The sequence below is a fragment of the Dromiciops gliroides genome, chromosome X (assembly GCF_019393635.1).
Source record: "Dromiciops gliroides isolate mDroGli1 chromosome X, mDroGli1.pri, whole genome shotgun sequence".
Classification (NCBI taxonomy): domain Eukaryota; kingdom Metazoa; phylum Chordata; class Mammalia; order Microbiotheria; family Microbiotheriidae; genus Dromiciops; species Dromiciops gliroides.
Genome location: NC_057867.1, coordinates 41,267,069 through 41,289,241, shown reverse-complemented (window position 1 = coordinate 41,289,241; position 22,173 = coordinate 41,267,069). Strand labels below are relative to the sequence as shown.

The 22,173-nt window shown below is 38.2% G+C and overlaps 1 protein-coding gene across 7 annotated transcripts in view; it reads right to left on the bottom strand.

Annotated features, from left to right (window-relative positions):
• Positions 1–1,640: 1,640 nt before the first annotated feature.
• Positions 1,641–22,173, bottom strand: part of LOC122733552 (X-linked inhibitor of apoptosis) — a 29,056-nt gene continuing 8,523 nt past the window's right edge. For 2 of the 7 annotated variants that reach the window (XM_043974029.1, XM_043974027.1), the window contains 6 exons: positions 16,360–17,268; positions 14,682–14,781; positions 13,423–13,501; positions 12,920–12,962; positions 9,352–9,555; positions 1,641–6,680 (listed from right to left, as the gene is read on the bottom strand). In XM_043974029.1, coding sequence (XP_043829964.1) covers positions 6,487–6,680; positions 9,352–9,555; positions 12,920–12,962; positions 13,423–13,501; positions 14,682–14,781; positions 16,360–17,236 — 1,497 coding nt within the window. In that variant the 5' untranslated portion in view covers positions 17,237–17,268 and the 3' untranslated portion in view covers positions 1,641–6,486. Of the gene's footprint in view, positions 6,681–9,351; positions 9,556–12,919; positions 12,963–13,422; positions 13,502–14,681; positions 14,782–16,359; positions 17,269–21,821; positions 21,924–22,173 lie in introns of those variants that run through there. The other 5 variants (XM_043974028.1, XM_043974030.1, XR_006353895.1 and 2 more) reach the window with 4 other exon arrangements.

Below are 22,173 nucleotides of genomic sequence, written 5' to 3'. Positions count from 1 at the left end.
CAATGATCCAAGACAATGCCAAAAGACTCATGATGGGGGAGAAAAGGACTCATGATGGAAAATTCTTTCCACATCTAGAAAAAGAACTGTGGAATCTGAACACAGATTGAAGCAGACTATTTTCATTTTTGTTATTGTTCATTCTTATTTTTTCTTGTGTTTTTTTTTTTGTTCTGATCCTTCTCTTACAACATGACTAATGTGGAAATGTTTAACATGATTGTAACATATAACCTATATCAGACTGCTTGCTGGCCTTGGGAGGGGGGAGGGAAGGGAGGGTGGGAGAAAAAAAATTGGAACTCAAAAAATATCTTTACATGTAATTGGAAAAAAATTTTAAATAAAATAAAATTTATAAAAAAGAAAGCATTCACTGGACTTGGGGAGTCAGAACACCTGGGAAAGACTTTAATAGTCCTATGATCTTAGGGAAATTACTTAACTTCCTTGGGCCTCATTTTTCCCATTTGTAAAGTGGGATCAATATTTGTCAGTGCCTGGCTCATCGTGGCATTTCAAGGATGAAAAGGGAGTATGTATATAAGCAGTAACATATGGTGAGTATTACAAAAAGGTCTAATGTGTTTTTTGTCTCAAAGTGAAACCCACAAAATCACAGGAGCCCTTTTTTGAAAGAATATAATACTTTAATTATTGAATGCTTTATAAGCCTGAAAATAAATTGTATTATCTTGATCTACAAATGTTGCTTCTATACAGTAGGAAGAACTTTTTTTCCAAATCAGTAAGTTTTCCATTAATACAGAAAACAGTTTAAATATAACTTTAAAATATGAGCCAATATAGTACTTTATTTTAAAATATTTAATGTGATTACTTAAAAAAACAAAATTAAAATAAGACAGTATAAATACATTGGGTTAATATCAAATATAAGAAATTATGTAAAAGTCTTGGCTATAGCAAATCAAAACTTGAAGTTTGTTAAAACCAAAATTAGCAAATACATTTACACAACCATTAAGAAAAATGACCCATATATAGGAATACATTATATTTTCTTTTTTCATTTAAGGATAAATTCTTGTGCTTTAAGAAATCTGGAAGGGATGAATTCAGAGAAAATGAGAAGACTTATATGAACTGATACAAAGTGAGCAAAACTAGAACAATTAACACAGTAACTACAACATTGTAAAGAGAAAACAACTTTGAAAAATTTAAGAACTCTGATCAATGCAGTGACCACCTACTTACTCCAAAGCCTTACAGAGAGGTGGGGGGACTTACAGAAAAGATCAACATATACGAAGATATAATTGGAAATAGCTAACGTGTGAATTTGTTATAAGGGAAGGCTTCCCCGTCAAATTTGGAAGGGATTTGGGAAGACTATGGCTACCAATAGCAATGCTAAAAACAAACAAGAAAAGCAAGAGGGTCATTGTAGCTTTTTAAAAAAATACACAGAAGGGAGTTCTAAAAGAGACAAATAGGACAGTTTTGAAACTGTGTTTAACTTATTATATTCTTTTAAAATGCAAGCTATGCATAACCTAACCCTTCTTAATTCTAGTGCCTTCCCTCTGTTAATTTTTTTATTTCCCAGACCTTTATTTTTTCAACATTCACTTTCTGTTAATTATTTCTAATTTATCTTGTATATATATATTTGCCTGTTGTCTCCCTCATTAGATTGTAAGCTCCCTGAGGGTAGGGATTGTCTTTTGCCTCTTTTTGCATCTCCAGCTCTACATGCCTGGCACATAGTAGGCACTTAATATTTATTAATTACTGATTGATTGGTTTCATGTTCAATTCTTTCTGTATCTGGGTATATGGAAATGTTCATGTTTGATGATATTTATCAAACAGAGAATAAGAACAGCACAGTTAAAAAGCACATTATTTTACACGTACTTGAAAAAAAGACTTCAAAACACGTGCCTTACTGGTGTACAGTAAAGTGTATGACCAGGTGCATGGAGGTCAAAATAACACTGGCTATAAAAACTGATGGATGAATAGACAATTATAGTAATCAGGAAAATTCAAAACCAAGATGAATAAGAAAAATTAAGGTTTGAAATGTAAAGAAAATGAATCTGATTCTCATATTTAAGTCTTACACAAAGAAATGATATTAAAATCTAAGGCAAAAAGTCACTGCCTCAAAGAATAAAAAACAACTTAAGACTGGGGTGGGGGTGGGGTGGGGATGGGCTGGACTTGTATAGTGCAGTGTTAGATTTGGATTTAAAGGACCAGGAGTATAATTCTGGCTCTGCTATTTACCTTCCATGTGGTCTTGGCCAAGTTGGTTCACCTCTCTGTGCCTGTTTTCCCCAATGTAAAATGAGGAAGTTAGACTAGATCTCATTTAAGGTCCCTTCTAGTTCTAAATATTGATGATCATATAACATATAAACCCTTAAAAAGCCCCAACTGATTCTTCTGCTTCCAGGAGAATAGCAAGAATATTTTAATAGCACTATTCTGAAGAGTGCTCTCTTATTTTTCAGGATAGGTACCATAGATATTTTGGAGGGATTGTCTCTTTGTTCACCATCACAGGTCAGCACTTCTGGTCTCAGAGTAGCCTAGGGCATGGAGAAATAAAGTGACTTGCCCAGCCAGAGTCACACGGCTAATATCAGGAGAACTTGAAACCAGGTCTGAGTCTGAGGTCATCTCTCTATTCATCATGTTATGGCTGCCTCTTTTCCTTGTGGGTGCAATGTCAGCAAGGAGAGAAATAACAGGCAGGATGGATGATGATGAGAGATGCAGCATGGTGTCAAACATGTGGAAATGCAGCCCACAACACTCCTGAATGCAGCCTGAACCAGATGAATATGTTATCGAGAAATATTTAACAAAATAAATAAAAATAAAATAGAACAAAGATAATGTTAACATGCAATTTTCTAAGTCAATATGTGGCTCACTGGGATCCTTATGAATGTGGCTCTTGTTTCTCTTTGAGTTGGATACCACTGGTGTAGTGGATAGGGTACTGGGAATTGAATTTAGGAAAACCCAACTTAAAATCCTGCCTCTCACTTAGTAGCAGTGTGACCCTGGGCAAGTCACATGACCTCTTGTTTCTGTCCCCTCATCTGAGAAGTACCAGGGCTGGACTTGGTAGCTTGCTTACCAAGGTTCCTTCCCTCTCTAAATCTATCATCCTGTGCCCTTATATCTGGGAACAGTCTCAAAGTTGAGGGAATACTTAAACCCAGTCAGATAAGAGAATGACATTCTCCTTCCTTTTGTGGAATGCCTGACAATGTCCTGCTATCTTTTTAGTGGGTTTGACCAAAAGGGTCGTTATCTGGCTAATGATCCATCCCACTTACTTATTTCTCTAAAAGGAATGCTACATAATAGATGCTATTCCCTACTCCATTCTTCAAATACTAAGGCAATAAGGAAATAACAATTTTCTCTAACAATGCATTTTAAAGAAAACAACAAGCTAACAAAACACCATTCAAACTACTGACAAATGCTAAACCTAGCCTTGTTTGTCCCATTATCATAACCCCTTCTCAAAAGTTGAGATACTGTATAGAAATCACACATTGCTACTTTAAGATTAGTACACTAATATGAAGAAGTACTCATTTAGAAACTACAGGTAATATGGTATCAACCAACTGCTAACGATTATTTACATCAAGCCAGGAAGGCTTCAAGGATAGGTTTGATGGTGGACTGTTTGGTCTGCTGTCCAAGGACCAGCCAGCCTAACATGGTTCAGAGCAGCTCAACACTATGTTGGCCACAGAGGGGTTGATGTGGGGCTCAAGCAGCTCTAAGTTGTGGAGAGCTTATGATTGGCTTTGGTGGATAACGTATTCTCACTGATGAAATGACATCTTTGAAACATGGTGAGTGGCTCCCATTGTTGTAGTAGTTTATGGTTCACAGAAGGATTTCCCTATCACAAGCCTATGAGGTAGTATAAAATATTATCATCCCCATTCTATAGTTGTAGACACTGAGGCTCTGAGAGTTGACATGATTTGCCCAGGGTGACAATGTAGTGGAGCCAGGACTCAAACCTAGGCCTCTTGGCTCCAAATCCATCACTCTCTTCTCTAAATCACCCTGCTTCCCCTACCACAAGTGGCCAAGTACACCAGAGTCTTAAAATAATAGGATTGGAAGCTGGAGTGACTTAAAGAGCCCAAAGCAACAGTATTTTCTAAACAACTCCTAAAATAGAACTCGTTAGCCACCATACTAGCTTTAAATGTCACCACTCATGATAACAGTCTTTGCCTGCTTCTAAAAAAACCCCAACCAACCCCTACTTTCTTCTAAACATATAGGTTTCTAAAGAACCCACAGTTTAGGCTCTTAGAAGAGGAAACACTTTTTCCCCCCTTCAAATAATCTAGCCCTTTGCTAATAACTAAGTTCAACTCTAAGTGTTAGGCCCCAGCACTTAAAAAAAATAAATTTCCTTAAAAAACACATGAACCCTAACACTTATTCCTCCTTAAAAGGATTAATAAACTTAGATATATGTAATATGTAAACAAAATACATAACTCAGCTTAAACCGAAGACAATGCAGACTTGGGGAAGACAGGATCTAGGGAGTAAGAAAAGGAAAGAAAGCCATTAAGTTGAAAAATCTCACCTAACACCATGCAAAGCTAACTTTAAAGCAACATCAGAAGAAGTTTGGAGGAGGGCATGACTAATCTTTCCCTTGCAAAATAGATTTTGAATAACAGCTTTAATGGTTGTATTTTGAACCTCTTCTGTGCAGTAAAATGCCTCAATGTCAAGTGTTGCACCAGGAGGTTCTCTTAATGCAAGCCCCTGAGGTACTCCTTAGAGCATTAGGCAACCTCCATTATTATAGCTAAGTATTCTTAATTCAGGAGTGCTTTTATGCAATCTTGCCAATACATAAAAATCTGTTTGTTTTGTTATGTCCTTGTCGGTACTTATGATTTTTATAACCAGTGCTCCCCTCCCCACCAAGTATTACATGCCCCAGGGTCCAAGGCATGGGTAGTTTTGAACACCATTGGAACTGCACTTAACAGGTGCTCACAACAGGAAGAAAGAGAGAGTAGGGGACATTAAAATAGTTACACTAAAAGCCAATAACAGAATCATATTTGGCAAACAACAAGTATTTACTGAGCACTTAGTATGCCCAGAGTCCCCATGCTATGCTCTATAGGAGATATAAAGAATAAGATGCAAAGTTTTCCCTGACTTCATGGAACACAGAGTCCAGAGCTGGGAAACTAAGACAAGTTCACGAATAAATATAAATAAAAAGGTAGAGCTTGAAAGTTTGCAGTGAAGTGCCTTGGTGTGTTCAAAGGAGAAAGAGATCATTTCCTGTGGGGGCTGGCAGGCAGAGAACAAACATTATTCTACTTTTCTTTAGCTTGGCTGCCAGATTTTATAGCAGATTAATAAAAAATTCTTCTGGAAGTTCTGGAGAAGAACTTAGGCAGGCTTAAATGAGAAAAGTGTTCAGTGTCTTACTTATGAATGAGGAGTCTTTTCCATCCTCAACTTTAGGAAATCAGAATTATGTTTGACTTGGAAATGAGAGACTGGGGGAAATTCCTTCCCCCCCCCCACTATGTGCTAAAAGATGCTTAAAGCTTTTCAGTAGCAATTCAAAAGAAAAAGCTTGCCATTCTTGGGAGAATTAGGAAAAGCAATGCTGAGTGACAACTAATATTTGTAGGTGTTTGAACACAATTAAGCTTTTAAATCATAAATCATTACTTAAATAGCAAAAGGAGTTGCTTTTCTTTCCCCATTCTCCTATACATTTGGTCTTTGGTAGTTCTCTTTTAATCCTCATTATTACTTGAAAGAAAAACTCCATAAATATCTACAAATTAGCCTTACTTCATGACTGCCTAGGTAGTTTCTTCCTTTTGTGAACAGAGAAAGCGACTGATTGGTCAGGTTAATCACAGTCTCTACAGTGACTCAGAGATGTTTACCAAGTTTTTTATAAGACAATAATTCCAAGTTGATTATGCCCCTTACATTGACACTCATTCAGCACACTTAGAAGCAGACGCTTTGGTCAGTTTGGGGGTAGCTTCCTACTCTACTGATTGCTTGGAATTAGAAAACAAATGAGAAAGTTGCAAGGAATGAAGCTGTTAAGTTTTTAGGAAAAGTTATTATTGTCTGCATTATTTCTTCCTTCAGATATCATCACAAGCCACTCAAATGGCTTCATATCACACAGTCAAGTCAATAGGAAGTAGCACACCTAGAAGCATACATTGTGCTCAGCATGGGGAGAGCTTCTTACTCTACTGCTTACTGTGAAGATAAGAAAAGTTAGAAAGATACTACCCTCAAGTTTCAAAGACATCTCAAGGAATGAACATGTTATGTTTTACGAAAAGTTATCATTGTGGACGTTATTTCTTCCTTCAGATCTCATCAAAAGCCAAGTGGCTTCATATCACACTAGCGAGCCAATAGGAAGACTAGACTAATCCAACTTCAGAGTTTCAATCATGACATAAAAATTTTTTGCTTGAAAGTAATGACAGTGTAACACATCGGACATTTGTCAATTGCTTCAGCACACAGTTGACAAGTAACCAGATGTCCACAAGGGATGAAAACGACAGCGATGTTCTCATCCATGCAGATCTTACACAACTTTTCCTCTTGCAAACGCCTGAGCTGTTCTTCAGTACTAATCTCTGTGGGAACAAAATGAACAGACTTCAGATTAATTGCTTAAACCCCTCCCACTGTTTGGAATCAGCTCAATCAAGGGTTTGGTTTGGTTTGGTTTGGTGGGGCGATGAGGGTTAAGTGACTCGCCCAGGGTCACACAGCTAGTAAGTGTCAAGTGTCTGAGGTCGGATTTGAACTCAGAGCCTCCTGAATCCAGGGCGGGTGCTTTATCCACTGTGCCACCTAGCTGCCCCCCCATAAAGTTCTTAATGAAGAATGCCCAGGCTATATTCATCAATATTACAGGCACACTTCTCAAATCACTGATACCAAACTATGTACGATTACTGCTGTGAATTGGGGAGTTTGCTTTGTGTTAATACAGGACACCACTGTAAATTAAATGCTTATGGGGAAAGTTACTGGAAAATACCAATAAAAAATGAGCATTCTTACCAAAAAAGGGAGGCAATAAGTCATTTTATAATTAATAAGATAAGGAAACTAAGGCTCAGAGATGTTAAGTGACTTGCCTGGAGATCACAGCTGACAAGTGCCTACAGTAGGATTCAAACCTAGGCTTTTCTGATTCCCAGTTTTGTGTCCTATATACTCCTGTTTGGTACCCCACACTGCTACTGTATGTCTTCCTATTTCTCCCTACTGCACTTATTCCCCTTCTTTGTTTGCTCCCTAAGTCCTCTATGCCAAGTCACAAGGCCACTGGCATGCAGGCTGGAGAGGGAGAGGTCAGATAGGCTTTTATGCTCCTGATTGCCATTCCACTTAGGTTATTCTATATCAGCCCTAGAATTAGCTGGAGTTACTCACTATTTCTACCAATAGGAGCCCAGGTAGAAGGGAAGACTAGGAAGAGATTTATGGGGACAAGTTGAGTTTTTAAAAAATTATCACACTGAATCAACTAACCAAGGCCTCTTCTGATGTCTCATTTTGACATGAAGATGGCCCTGGGTTCTTCAAAGCCAAGCCAGCTAAGTGCAAACTAGGCCGGTTCCTAAGCTTGAAAAGGTTGGACTGAGATGAGTACAAGTCCATCTGAATATAGACTGAAGCAGATTCTTTTTTTCATTTGCCTTATTTTTCTTGCTTTTTTTGGCAACATGATTAATTTGGAAATATGTTTTTGTATGACTTCACATGTATAAGGGATATATTGCTTGCTTTATCAATGGGTGGGAAAGGGACTGGAAAGATGGAGAAAATTTAGAACTAAAAATGAAAAAAATAAAGAGAGGAAGGGAGGATGGAGGGGAGGGGGAGAGAAAGAGAGAGACAGAGACAGAGACAGAGAGAGACAGAGACAGGGACTTAGTACCAGTCATCTGAAGACCAGCCAAACTAATAATTTATTGTTGGGGAGTATTTTTGTTGGGGGAAGAGGTTCAACTGTGATTTCATCAGCTCTCTCCACTGACGTATAGAAGTGACTTATCTTCAACTTGCAGAGTTAATGGGGGGCGGTGGACACCAAGATGTTCAGTGACTTGTCCATGGGCACAGAGGATATGTTAAAGGTAGGGCCTGAATGCCAAGTCTTCCTGAGTTCAAGACTGGCCCTCTCTCCACTACATCGTGCTTCCTTTTAATAATAAGAGCTGACATGTTTGTAGAACACTTCCAGGCTCATAGACCTAGAGCTGGAAGGGACCTCAGATGTCATCTAGTCCAATCTCCTCAAAATCTGAACACCTGCTCTCTACCTCTACCTCATGGCCAGTAACATAAAGAGGCACATATATCAAGGAGGGCTGGGCAACCAGAGAATCCCAGAGAGAGATTCTGTCCTGCTCCCAAGCTTACTTAGCTAGCTTAGCCAGGGGCTACTCCCAAGCACCCAGCTATGAGGAAAGAACAAATGGTGGACCTGGGATGAAAGATGGCAGCCCTGACTCATTAGTTGTCCCTCTGCAATAAGCGAGCTGTATTGACTTAGCTTTGAGCTCCCACTACCTTTGCTCCCTCCCTGGTTTGCAGAAGCAATAGGCTGACAAAATTGAAGATTCTTGCTACTGAGTTCTTCCTAGGGCTCCTGGGAAGAATGGCAGTCAGTAAATGTAGCACTATCAAGGCAGCTATCATCAATTTCTCCTCTTCTTCTAGTAAAAAATAAGAAAATAAAGGAGAGGCCCACTGCAGAATCCCACCCATGTTCCAGGTTATACAACATCATCATGTAGTATAATTTTTAAAGGAGACAGCAAAGATCTCTTTTGACCTTGTTAGCAGGGAATATGAATTGATATGTTGAAGACACTACTTCTTTCCACTAAGCTTCCTTACTGTATGTCTTTTTAAATCATTTTATTTCTTCCTACTCCTGAATTATTTTGACTTTCCAGGCCTGATCACACTATATGTCAGATTTGGCACACCTGAACAACGGACAGAAAGTTCATTTACTTAAGCATTTTCTTTCAGTAAAATGCCATCTATTTTTGAGGAACATGAAACATGTAAGAATACTCTAAAAAGTAATTTTCAGCTACAATACTTATCTTTTCCTGGGTTCCACATATGACAAATGTTAAATTCCACTATGGTATTTTACTTTTAGATTACACCTGAGTTAGAAACCAAACCGCACCCCCCTAAAACTCACAAATAGGCAGTGTGTCCCAAGAAATGATGTTAGCTTCCATTTTATTTTTAAATCATAAAGCAGACTATTACCTTTTTGTGATGAAGTTGGACTTGATTCTCCTTCTTGTGTACTTTCTTTTTGAACACTCACTAGATCTGCTACTAGAACTTCAAGTGATTTATAGTTGTTTCCAGACGATTTTACCTTTTCCCCCATAATTTTCTTAATCTCATGAAAACTGAAACCCATTCTTATTGCATCTTGTACCAAAGGGCTATGAAACACAATATCATCTGAAATGAAAATTGGAGGTGACAAACATAACCTACAGTATAATCACAGTCAATCAATTTCATCATAATTATAAGTATAATTTAAACTCACGAAGAAAGTTATAGTTTTACCAAATTGTAAAATGCATCATAAAGCAGAAATCATGAAAATTAGTTGGTTTTTAAAACAGATTGGTGGAAAAAAACATATTGGTGGAAGAGATCAGAAAAACAAGACTATAGGGAAGGACTTCGTATTTGGTAAGAACTGCTAGGTAAACCAAGAAGTTTAGAAAAACAAGACTATAGGGAAGGACTTCCTATTTGATAAGAACTGCTAGGTAAACCAAAAAGTTTAGCAGAGAATAGATTTAGACTAGTGGTTTATACCCCACTCTACAGTAAACTGCAAATGGATAAGCAACTAAATATAAAATACAATTTTAAAAATACAGGAGAACCAAAGGAAGTACCCTTCACAACTATATTTAGGGGGAGAATTTATAACCAAACAAGGAATAGAAGATCACAAAAAAGAGATAATTTTGATGATATGAGACTTTAAAGCTTTTGTACCAATAAAATCAAGGGAGCTAGGATAAGAAAATCTACTGGGGGGAGGAGCTGAGGCATGGAAGGTCTCTGGAGCAAACAATTCTGATAAAGGTCTGATTTCCAAGATATAGAGGTATATAATATATATAGAGAGAGGGGTATATATAGTGTGGGGACCATGCTTGCCGAGGCATAAAAACCTCAAATAACAATTAATTCTTTACAATAGATATAGAGGTATATAATATATAGAGAGGTGTATATAGAGATATAGAGGTATATAATATATAGAGATAGAAGTATATAATATAAACAAAGAGCCAGTTAGTCCATAACAGATAAATAGTCGAAGAATATAAACAAAAAATTTCCAAAAGAAGGAACACAAACTATTAACAATCAACTCTGGAGTTGAAATCACCCACAAGCAGTCTGCCAGCAAGATTTAAGAAACTATTTCCAGGAAGTACAGGGCATATGTATGAGAAAGCTTATGCCAAATCTTCTTAAACTTCTCCATAAATTAAAACTGAATTAATGGTACAGTGTTTAAATAGCTAAGATACTGGGACGTAAGACAGTTTTTTGGTATTGCTCAAGCTCTTGTTATACATATAAATAAAACTCAACATTGTGCTAAGTTTTGGTCTTAAGATTTAAGAAACTTATTGAAGTCTAGAAGGGAAAAAAAATTAGATGGAGGCTAAATAGGCCTGGATGTGGAAGAGATCAGAAAAACAAGCCTATAGGGAAGGACTATCCATTTGATAAGAATGGATGTGGAAATATTCAAGGTACTGGTATTATGTTGCCTATTAAGTATGAACATTTCCATCTTTGGATGAGGAAACTGAGGCTGAAAGAAGTTGTGTGACTTGCCTTAAATGCTAGCAAGTGTTAGAAGTAGGACAATGGCAAAAGGAGCTTAAATTACAGCAAGAGTTCAAGGAATGCTTTGTTCCCAGTATGGTGAATTAAATATTAGAACTAGTTACCAAGGCAGGTCATGGATTCTCCATATTTGGAGAGCCTTAAAAATATAGGCTACACTAGATGACCTCTACAAGGTCCTTCTAGTTTTATGATATGTCTATTAATACATTCGAGTATAATTGGAACTTCATACACAATAAGAATTCATCTAATGTACTTATTTAGCTTCTTAGGCACGCAAAAAAGTTTAAAAGGTAATTCAACCCTAAACTCATTTATTAATATATTTTTCTACTTCGTCATGGCTGCCAAGCTCTACTGAATATTTTACTGTAATGTGCTTTTGGCACATCAGCTTTATATAACATTCCACATATTGGCCATGCCTTTTGCAACTCTTATATTAAGTAACTACACAATAGCTCTCTTGTGTTTCTCAACCATATTTATGAATAAAAACTATTCTCCTTTGTAATGAAGATATGAAATAAATGCTGCCACAACAAGTGCAGGAAATGAGAATTGTCTGATAGTTGAGTCCTAAATTAAACTTTCTCTTGTCACTTTCCTGTATCTTTGTTAGCTTTCAGAAGAGTGAGAAGACCCAGATTCTGGTTCTAGATCTGCCTTTACAAGCTTACTTTGGACAAACCACGACCTCTGAGCCTTCTATTCCTCAGCCATAAAATAAGGAAATGAATAACCTGGTTTGCCCACTTCACAGGGCTATTATGAGGATCGAATAAAGTGGCTATGGACAAAAAGAAATTGTGATGATGAATAAAAATCTAGAATTCCTTCAACCTCATAGAATCAGTATCTTTTGTCAATTTTCAGTTCAAGTAATAAAAGCATACATAGAGAATATGATATCTATGCATGCATAAGAGGGAAAGAATGAAAATCCCTCACTTCCTTCAAAGCTCAAGGACCAGTTTCTACATGAGACCTTTTCTGATTCCTACCCTGATCTCACCCTGCTCCCCCAATTGCTTGGGACTCCCCACCCGTGAAATCACCTGGTTATTTTCTTTGCATATATTGTGTATCTACTTGTACAGGGGAATCTCAAAAGTCTTAGCACAGTTTTAAACTTTAATAGCTTAAAACTGTTAAGACCTTTGGAACACCCTGTATATGCTTCCCCCAAGAGCACAGAAGCACCTTGATTACAAGTACTGTGGCATTTTTGGTTTTTTGTATCCCTACCTCCTAGCATGACACCTGGCACATACTGGGCACTTAATAAATGCTGAGCATCTTTGCATACTTTCTGGGTAAGTTCCATCAACTTCAGTTTTTCCCCTTTGACAATGTAAACTATTTATCCCCCCCACCTTGCTAATCCCAGATTCTAAAACCCGGATTCATAACGGACATACAATCTGTGATGAATATCCCTACCAGCTGCTCTCTAAAGCCTCTGCATGTGGCGATGGAGATCTGGTCTTGTCAAGATCTCGTGAAAAAGGGGAGGGGGGGTGAACTCATAGATAGCACAGGATAAAAAGGAGAGTTCAGTCGTTAAAGACAATAACTATGGTTCATGAATAGAATAAACAATTTCAAGTCTTGCCAAGAGAAAAGGGCTTGAATGGCTCTAGACAAGAGTGATTGGAATACTTTCTTTACTCCCCCATAAGTGAGTGCCACGTGTGGGGTATGGGGGGGGGGAGACAGGCTGAGGTGGGGGAAAGAAAAGCCTTACAAATGCTCCCCAAAGCAAGCCACGGCATTGTAAGTATTGGCAAGCTAAACTTTCAGGGAATCGCCTCCAATTCTTAATCTCACAAATACAGCAGAGCAGCTATTTATATGATTTTCTCCATAAAAAGGGATCAAATCATGAACTGGTAGAGATACTTCAAGGCAGTTTTATTTTGATGAAGTTACTCACCATTTTCTTGAGTTTCTGATGAAGCCTTTTTGGCAGATTCTGCCTAAATAGAGATAGGAACTCAGGTTACAATTCTTTTTCTTAGAATTAATCATTTCAAGTTCTATATGCCACCATGCATGTATAAAACTTGCTTTACTCAGCATTCATTCCATGAACTGAGTTTCATACTTTGGATTTTAAATCTTGTTCTGCACGTGGTTTTGTCACTGTTAGTTTCTTAGGGGGTACATGACACAATCAAGGCTATGGGCCACTTCTGGAAAGCCCTTGACTTTGACAGGATGGAAACAACCAAATTTTCTAATTCTCTAGGCTTACATTCTGGCTCATAATAATCACATCATCCTGACATTTACACAATTTGCTTTAGGTAGAGAATAAACTGCATTTTACAAAGGCTTCCCCACCTCTGAAATGCCATATTATAAATTTAATGGGAAGAGAAAATTATAATACCAAAATATAATATTTGACAAAATAGATCATTTTACAAGACTTACCACAGAATTGTCAAGTGGATGCACTAAATGAATATTGTTGACATATTCCTGGCCCTTCTCTTCTAACAGATATTTACATCTATAGAATTAAAAATTAAGCTTTAGTAGCAATGGACAACTTGTAAAATCATAAATAAGGTGAAAATCTATACCACCTAATGTCATTAATTTGCTTTTAGACATGACTAAGTAATCAAATAAGCACTGGTGACCCAACAGTCATTATAATAAAAATATATTCTATTCATTACAATATATGTTGAGATATGTTAGTAGAGCAATTGCGAGCAAGAATGTCATTAAATAAGCACCATAGAAGTATATTCTAAAATATTGTCCGATTAAACATTTCAAAGTAATTTTGTAAGCTTTTCAGCCTTCTTAATGTTAAATTTTATTTCTCAGTGCTCGTTATGAAGTTGCAAGTAATTTATTACAAATACTCAAAACAATGATATAAAAGTTACTTAATAGTACTTCATAATCAATCAACTATTTAGCTTTCCTCTTCATTTTCAGGGCAGATGTTACAACTCATGGTGTATTGCAGCCACTAACCAATCCTATTTTCATTATCTTAAAAGTCTGACATGTCTCACTGCAAGGGGATGATTGGCGGTGATATGGCTACACAAAAACTATTCCCACCCATTATCGACAAATCTTTTTTTTTTTTTTTTTGGCAGATTAAGAAAAATCAAATTCCTGAAGCCTTCCATTTTGTGGTTCTTTTGGGTTAGCGTACGCTAAAGGATGTGGTATTCCTGACAAATTCCATGTCTTTCTGAACAGCAGTTGTAAACCCATGTTGCCCCTTCGTGTTAACTGGATCATATTTTGGTTTTATATCTCTAGCTGCACAAGCATTTCCTTTCTGAAAGACACACTCAAGGAGCAAAGATAGCCATGTCATTGTATATCTCCTAGAGATAAATCTGGTTCTGAAGGGTCTCTTTGGTAATTGGCATTCGTTATATTTTAAGGAAGTCTTCTCCAAAAGAAGTATTTGCTAACCTGGAGAATGAGAAGTCTGTGCATCTGGATGGGAGATGCATAATTAGTCATATACAAAGGATGAACATTTTAGTAACCAGAGTCTGTATCCTGTAAAGTAGGTGACCTGATTTTTACCATTCGGGCATGAAATCCATGCCTTTTTGGATGGCAAGAATATTTAATAAAGTGGCAAGGATTAAGCCTTCGAAGTGTAAATACTCCACCTCTCCTCCTGTTACCATATGAATATTTAAGCAGTTTACCCTGGATACCACTTAGCATGTTGCTCCCAAGGGTCTTCATTGGGTTTCCAATCAGTAAGTCCACCTCCACAATGAAAGCATGCTACTTTATCACGGTCACCTGAGAAAACACACAAGCACAGATAGACATGCTTATGAAGTGGCAACTTACACAGAAACCTCAGCTTGCGAAAATGAAAAATTGACTTTCTTTCTGCTAAGTCATATACAAAAGTGCCTGCTTTTAAAAAATATTCAAATAATTGACACATTTATGTAACCTGGGGAAGGAATTCTCATTTATTATTTAGACTAACTTGCCTCTTAGGTAATTTTAAGGAGCCAAATAATAAAAATTTATGGTGCCAAATTCAACTTTTTATTCAAGAAGATGTCTTACATGTTACATTTGTGTTTTTAATATTTATCAGTTCTCACTTGGGAATATTCAGTCTTTGAGCAAGTTGATGATTAAATTAGCATTCTTAGCATTCTAAAGAGCATATATTGCAAATACTCGTGAAATCCAGCTAAATGCAGAGGCAGGCAGGTGGTGCTACTAGATAGAGTTGCTGGGCCTGGAATCAGGAAGACCTGAGTTCAAATCTAACCTCAGACTAGGTGTGTGACTCTAGGCAAGTCACTTAACTTCTAAGTTTCTTCGACTATAAAATGGAGATAACAATGGCAACCTACTTCTTAGGGTTGTTGTGAGAATGAAATAAGATAATATTTGCAAAACACAGTGCCTAGCACATGAGATGTGATTAATAAATGCTTATTCCATTCAAATTCTCCAGCAGAATCACTCTATCTATATGACACTTTCAGTCAATGTAGGTTAACCCCCCCACTCCCCACTACTTTAAGCTAGCTTTTTAAGGTTTTGTGAATAAAAATCAGAATTAACATATTTTGTAACTAAACCAACCAGATTTGTTTGGGAATTATTTAGCCTAATACTTAAGAAACAGGATATAGTGGGAGAAAAGACTAATTTAATTAAGAGAGAAAAAGACCAGTGTAATTTTCCAAAGTGTTCCTGGAAGTTAATATATAAATGATACTTACTGAATCTAATCCAAACCCCTCATCTAGAGGGATTGTAAGTTGCCCTAAAACACTATGAGTTAGCAGCAGCAAAGCCAGGGAAAGAACCCAAGTCCCTGACATCCAGCCAAGCCAGTGTTGTTTTTGTTTCTCAGCTAACTACATGGCCTTCTATGTGGCAGGATCTTTCTTTAAAGAAACTGATTTCCCACAATAGACTATAATATAGTGCTGCTTTCTCTTGAGTAGCCCTATATATCAAAAATGTATATTCTTCACATGGCATCATTCGCCATCTCAACTTAAATGCGAAGGTTAAAAGAACTGGAACCAGCTCCACCACCAGAGCTGATTTTATAGCGCGGACACAGAAGGCCTTTCAAATGTCACCCCTCCCCTCGAATATATTAAATGAGGATAAACATAATAAACCACTCTAGGGTGGCAGTCCTTTTCTGCATAAACATAAATGTTAACATTACAAAGCCAATAGAACTGCCCATAGAATTAAGCTGAAATAACTTGAGTATTGAGCTGCCATGGTTATTAAGTGTTTACCAAGCCAGGGGGCATCCCTTTCCTTTTTCCTCCTTAAAAAACTGAGGAACTCTGGAAAGACTGATTAGTATAGTTTAATAATCAAGTTTACCTAAAGCATAAAATCCAGCTTTTGCAAGCTGCTCCTTGTTAACCGAGTATGTCCACGTCGCAAAGGTAATGAGTCGGGCTTCATAATCTGCCATGGCTGGATTCCTTGGGAGATGGGTAGGGTTTGGACAACTCCTATCACAGCTCACATCAGTTTCAATTCGAGTATTGCCAACATCCCGTCCCAAAACAAAAAAACACTTAGGGAAATGCCTCCTGTGTTCGGACATTGCCCGATCACATGGTTCCCAATTCTTTAATTTGCCCCCACAACAAAAACACTGCACTTGATCCTCAATGCCCAAGTAATAGAGTCCAGCACTCGCTAACTCCTGTGGGGTAAGGTGAGCATAGTCTGGCCAATTCTGAAAAGATCTCAGTCTAGCTTCTTCACTGCACATGGAAGGATTCCTTGGGTATATGGTATCTGACATATCGATGGCCTGCCCTCTTCTCAAAAGATACTCCCCATAAGTGTCAGGGGGTCTCTCCAAAGCAAAATGGTTTATATTCCTTGAACAATTTTCAACTCTATACTGACAGTTTCGGATAATGGGATTCGGAAACTGTGTAGCATTTTTCTCAAAATAAAAACCATTAATAAATCTGCAGTTTGGGGATACTTTCCTATGTCTTCCAACTGCTGAGTCCCCATACTGCCATCTATCTACAGCTGCATGACAGCTAAAGCACTGTACTATATCTCCTTCACCAGTATAGAGGAAACCCGCTCGTGCCAATGTTGATGCTGAAACAGGGCTACTACTTGGGAAATTAACAAACGTTTTTAATCTATTATTTTCCTCTACAAAATCTTCATCCTTATTGATGTCTGGAGGCACACAAGTTTTAGAATCTTCAAAACTCTTAAAAGTCATCTTCTCTGGAAAGTGATGCTTGTCCGCCTGTCCTAAAAAGAGAGCATTTCATTAAGGAATAGAAAAAGAGAAAACATCCCAGATGCCCCTGTCAATTTGATTCCACAAATAGTCATTATTTTTTGTTTGTTTCACAAATATTTAGTAAGCATCTACTATCTACCAGGTATTTGGTTAGGTGTTGCCAAAGCCAAAACCCAAAATAATCCCTGTCCTCAAGGAGCTTATATTCTTCTAGGACAGAGGGGAAATAATATGTATACTAAAGCAAATGGAGAGACAGCTTGGCATAGTGGATAGAGGGCTGGTCTTGGAGTCACAGAAGACATTCAAGTATTGCCTCTGAGGTATATTGGCGGTGTAACCCTGGGCAAAGCACACTTAACCCCTCAGGACCCCAGGTAACTCTCTAGCCTCTCGGTTTCAGAGGAAGTACTGGCCAGCATGGGTACAGGGAGGTTCCTTACTCAGGAGTTGCCTATAGCAATGAAATTACAGGGCTGAACCACATCCTTAACAAAAGTAAATATGAGGAACTTCTAGGAGGGAGAGGGCTAACAACAAGGGAGATCAGGAAAGACTTCACTGAAGAAGTGGCACCAGACTGTGGAGGGCTAAGGAGTTCTGATTTTCTCTGAGGAAATAAGAAGAAGCCATTGAAATCTTATGAACAGCCCTGGTCAGGCATTAGGAAAGTGATTCTGGCAGCTATGTGGAGGATGGATTGGAGCAGGGAGAGACCAGAAGCAGGGAGACCAATTAGGAAGCTATTAGACTAGTCAAGGAAAGAGGTGATAAAGGACTGAACTGGCTTGGTGGCTGTCACACTAAGTGAGCAAATTAATTAATGGGATCAAAATAATCTTAGCATATGTACTACGAGGCAGGAAATGGCATTTTTTATTTTCCCTTGGAGGAAAGAGATGGTCAAACCTGCTACTAATTTTAAAATATTTATAATACCGAAGCCCGTGTATCACAATTGTTAACTACATAGTCATTAACTGAGGAAAACATGGGACTGAATACAGATATTTATTAAGTTCATACACAAACAAATGGATTGCTTTGTAATCAGAGCACCCATATTTAGTTCTCATTTCAAGCTGGTGATCATAAAGTTAAAAGAATGACTCTGGAGGTTTCTCAGTTAATTCTTTTGCCTAGCAAAAAACAGTAACCAATTTTGTTTATAGCAACAAAAAAAGCATCTGATTTAGAATCTGGAGGGGTGAATCAGAGTTTTAACTCTACCCTTGATACTCAGGAGGTCTGTGACCAATGGGTAAGTCATTTCTCCTCTCTGAGCCTCAGTTTCTTTATGTGCAAAATAGAGATAATAATTCCTGTAGTGCTAATCTCACAGGGTAAGGATCAAAATTGATAATGTGTATAAAGCAACTGGCAAACTTCAGTGTTGGGTAAATATCAGCTGCTGTCTTCATCAAATCTCACAGGTTTTCAGGCATACACCACCGCCCCCTATTGGCTGGGGCCTTTAACATCCTTTGATGGAGCTTTAATCTTGCTGAGGTGGGTTGTCCCTCTAAAGAAGCAAATTACAATATATTCCTCTATAAGACTAGCATGAGAGATGTTGCCAAATGATGGTCTAAAAATCTATGCAAACTGTGTCTACAGTAGTCACCTACTCTACTAGTCCATCAAAAAAAGGAAATGAGATTAGTTTGGCATGACCTGGCTTGTTTTGGTGAAATCATGATGACTCTTTCTATTTAGTGTTTTCTTTTAATAATACTTTAATACATCTCCATGACGTACATACCCCCTTCAACAATTCCAAGAACAACCCATTCACACTTTCTGAGCTTATGCTATCATTAAGCATGTTCTCCTGCAAATCTTCCACAGAGAGTCTACCACCCAAGGGGGGGGGGGCTTCCACGATGGGAGTATTGATGGAGAACATGAGCTGTCTATTATCTCTTTTGTTATATGAATTGTCCACCTCCTTTTCTGATCATATACTTCCTTGATAATATCTTCTGATATGCACATTTTCATTGGAAGCAAACTGAACCTATCACTCATCTCTCCAACTGTCCAAGTCAACTACAATTCTAACATTTCAAAAACCAAAACAACATTGGGCTAAAAAGATGGGACCCTTTTTCCTCCAGAGAGAAGTATAGGGCTCATTTAAAGGCATTGTGCAATTCCCCAAAGCAATCCTACCCATCCTCTTCTAGCTATTTAAGTCTGGGCAGGAGTCAGATCACTTAAAACATCCAGGACCATATTGCCCTCTGGAGGCTGGCTCGAGAAAAAATTCTACCAGTCTTCTTTTGGTTTAGAGTGCTTAAATTGGGGGGGGGAGGGTCCCAACCCAATTCCCCCACAAAATTGACTTTCTCTCACTATTCCAGCTCTGATGTTTATTAGTTATACAAACCTGATTAAGTCACTTCCCCTCTGTAAGCCTGCCTCCTCATTTGTAAAATTGATAGAATGCTTGCACTAATTAGCTCACAGAGCTATTTGAGAGGAGACTCTTTGTACCCTTAAAGTAGTATATGATGTACTTACTAGTTGTGTGACACTTACTAGCTGTTTGACCCTGGGCAAGTCACTTAACCCCCATTGCCCCACAAAAATTTTTTTAAAGTAGTATATGATGAATATGAATTATCACTCCCTACTCCAATGCTTCATTATGGTACACAAGTGACCAACCAGCTAGGTGGAGCAGTAGATAGAGGGCTGGGCCTAAGGTCAGGGAGGTCTAAGTTCAAATTTATTAGTTGTGTGGCTGGATAAGTCACTTCAATGGCTGTTTGCCTCAGTTTTCTCACCTGTAAATGGGGATAATAAAAGCACTCACCTCAAAGGGTTGTTGTGAGGCTCAAATGAGATAATTGTAAAGCATTGAGCATAGTGCTTGGCACATGGTAAGCACTATAGAAATGTTATCTATTGTTGTTGTTACTGTGAACACTGGACTCTCAAAGGCTGCATCAATGTTGCTTAAGTTCTAGCAGATCCTACCAAACTGGAAAGGGTTCTAAAATGGGAAGAGTGTCTGGCCATTACTTGGCATGCTAGTTATCAGGCTGCCCACAAAGTAAATTATTTTGGCCACAGAAATTCTCCAGGATGGGCCAGTGTGGTGTGGTGGATGGGGATATAGGTGACTAAGTTAAGACAACCTAGACTCAAATTTCCCATTTGATATTTACAAGCAGTGTGACTATGGGGCAAGTTACTTAATCTCTTTCAATCTGAGGCAACTCAAAACCTGCCTACTAAGTTATATATAGACAATTGGTCACAGGTAGGTGGAGGGAGTTCCCACATTGGAAAAAAAAAACAACACGTATCCTTGCCTTCCAACGCTATGTACCGAGTCATAGAAGGGTTGTGAGATATACAGGTGGAAGGTTTACTAAACATATTAGCTACGGGCAGTAAACTTCATAAACATGGGTAGGGAGAGGTGTGGCAGCAGTGGTCATGGCAGGAACCAGAAGGGTGATGTCACAAAACAATGATTAAGCCTGCTAGAACAAGTCTGCCTTTTACCTTTTTTTTTTAATTGATAGGTCGTTTTTGGCACTATGTTGACACAATCAATATAACCCAGAGGACCACTAGGAAACTATCAACAACTTCTAATATTATCTCACAAAGAGCTAATTTTCTTGCGTATATAAAAAGACATAAGAAAATCACCTTGAGGTATATCAGTGCTCTAATTTACCAATACATCCAGGAAAAATAAAATCTAAAGACTTATGGTACACTCAGATTCCAAACTGGTGTTTTGATTTGATCACCACCTATTTAATGCTAAATGATAAAGTCCATTATTGTTCATTTTTTATTGATTTTTTAAATATTGCCTAAATTTCCCCTTGTATTCTCCCCCCCCCCCACCTTGGGGAGCTATCCCTTCCCTGTATTGTTTTTTTTTGGTTGGGTCTCCCTATTTCTCCAAGACTGAAAATAAAGTAGCTACTCATAGGCCAGATCTCACTACTGTTTGGCACAGGAACCTTGACCAGTCTCTGCCTCTCTGGCAGCAGGAATTCAGGTGTGTGTCACCAAGTCTGGCCCTCATATTGGTTGGGGTTTTTTTTTATTTTAGTAAGGCAATTGGGGTTAAGTGACTTGCCCAGGGTCACACAGCTAGTAAGTGTTAAGTGTCTGAGGCTAGATTTGAACTCAGGTACTCCTGACTCCAGAGCCAGTGCTTTTTATCCACTGAGCCACCTAGCTGCCCCCTCATATTAACAAGTTCAAATCTCCACCTGAAATTTCCAAGGGGGACCCATACCTTCTCTTGGTTAAACAGTAAAAGAGGGGAATTAATTTATAGTTTTGAAATCTGTTTCTTCACTACTGAATATTAGGCCTGTCCCACACACAGTATCACTGGGAATGAGAGCTTCTGGAACAAGAGAATAAAATCTAGACTAACCAAGGAAAGTAGGGATATGAAAATACCCCCCGAATAAAGGTGGATTATTGAGGAGCAGGGCAATGAGGCAGACCAGGGAACAGGAACAGGAGAAAAAGAAGTTATGAGTGATATGGGAAAACCTGTTGTGGAGGGTTGAGTGCCTACCTAAGAAGCAAAAGAAGGAACCTCCAGCAGGAATTCAGTCTGACTTTTGGAGAAGGGTAACAGGAAATGAGTGCTGAGATGGCAGTTAAGAGGATCTTGGAGGTTCTTGGACTAGTTATAAAATGGTCTTATTTAAGGCTATTTATAAGAGAAAACAGATTGGGGGTGGGGCTGAAATCAGCAAAACTGTCCAAAGGCCAAGGGATTGGCTAGTAGAAGTCTGGTGCCAAGGGTGCAGAAGGGGGATTCTCACGTAACACCCTGTTACAACGATTAGCTGCTTTTAAGCCTCTAAGGTCCAACTGGTTCCCTCCCTCTTTGGCTTTAGGGAGTTTATTTTAGATGAAAAACT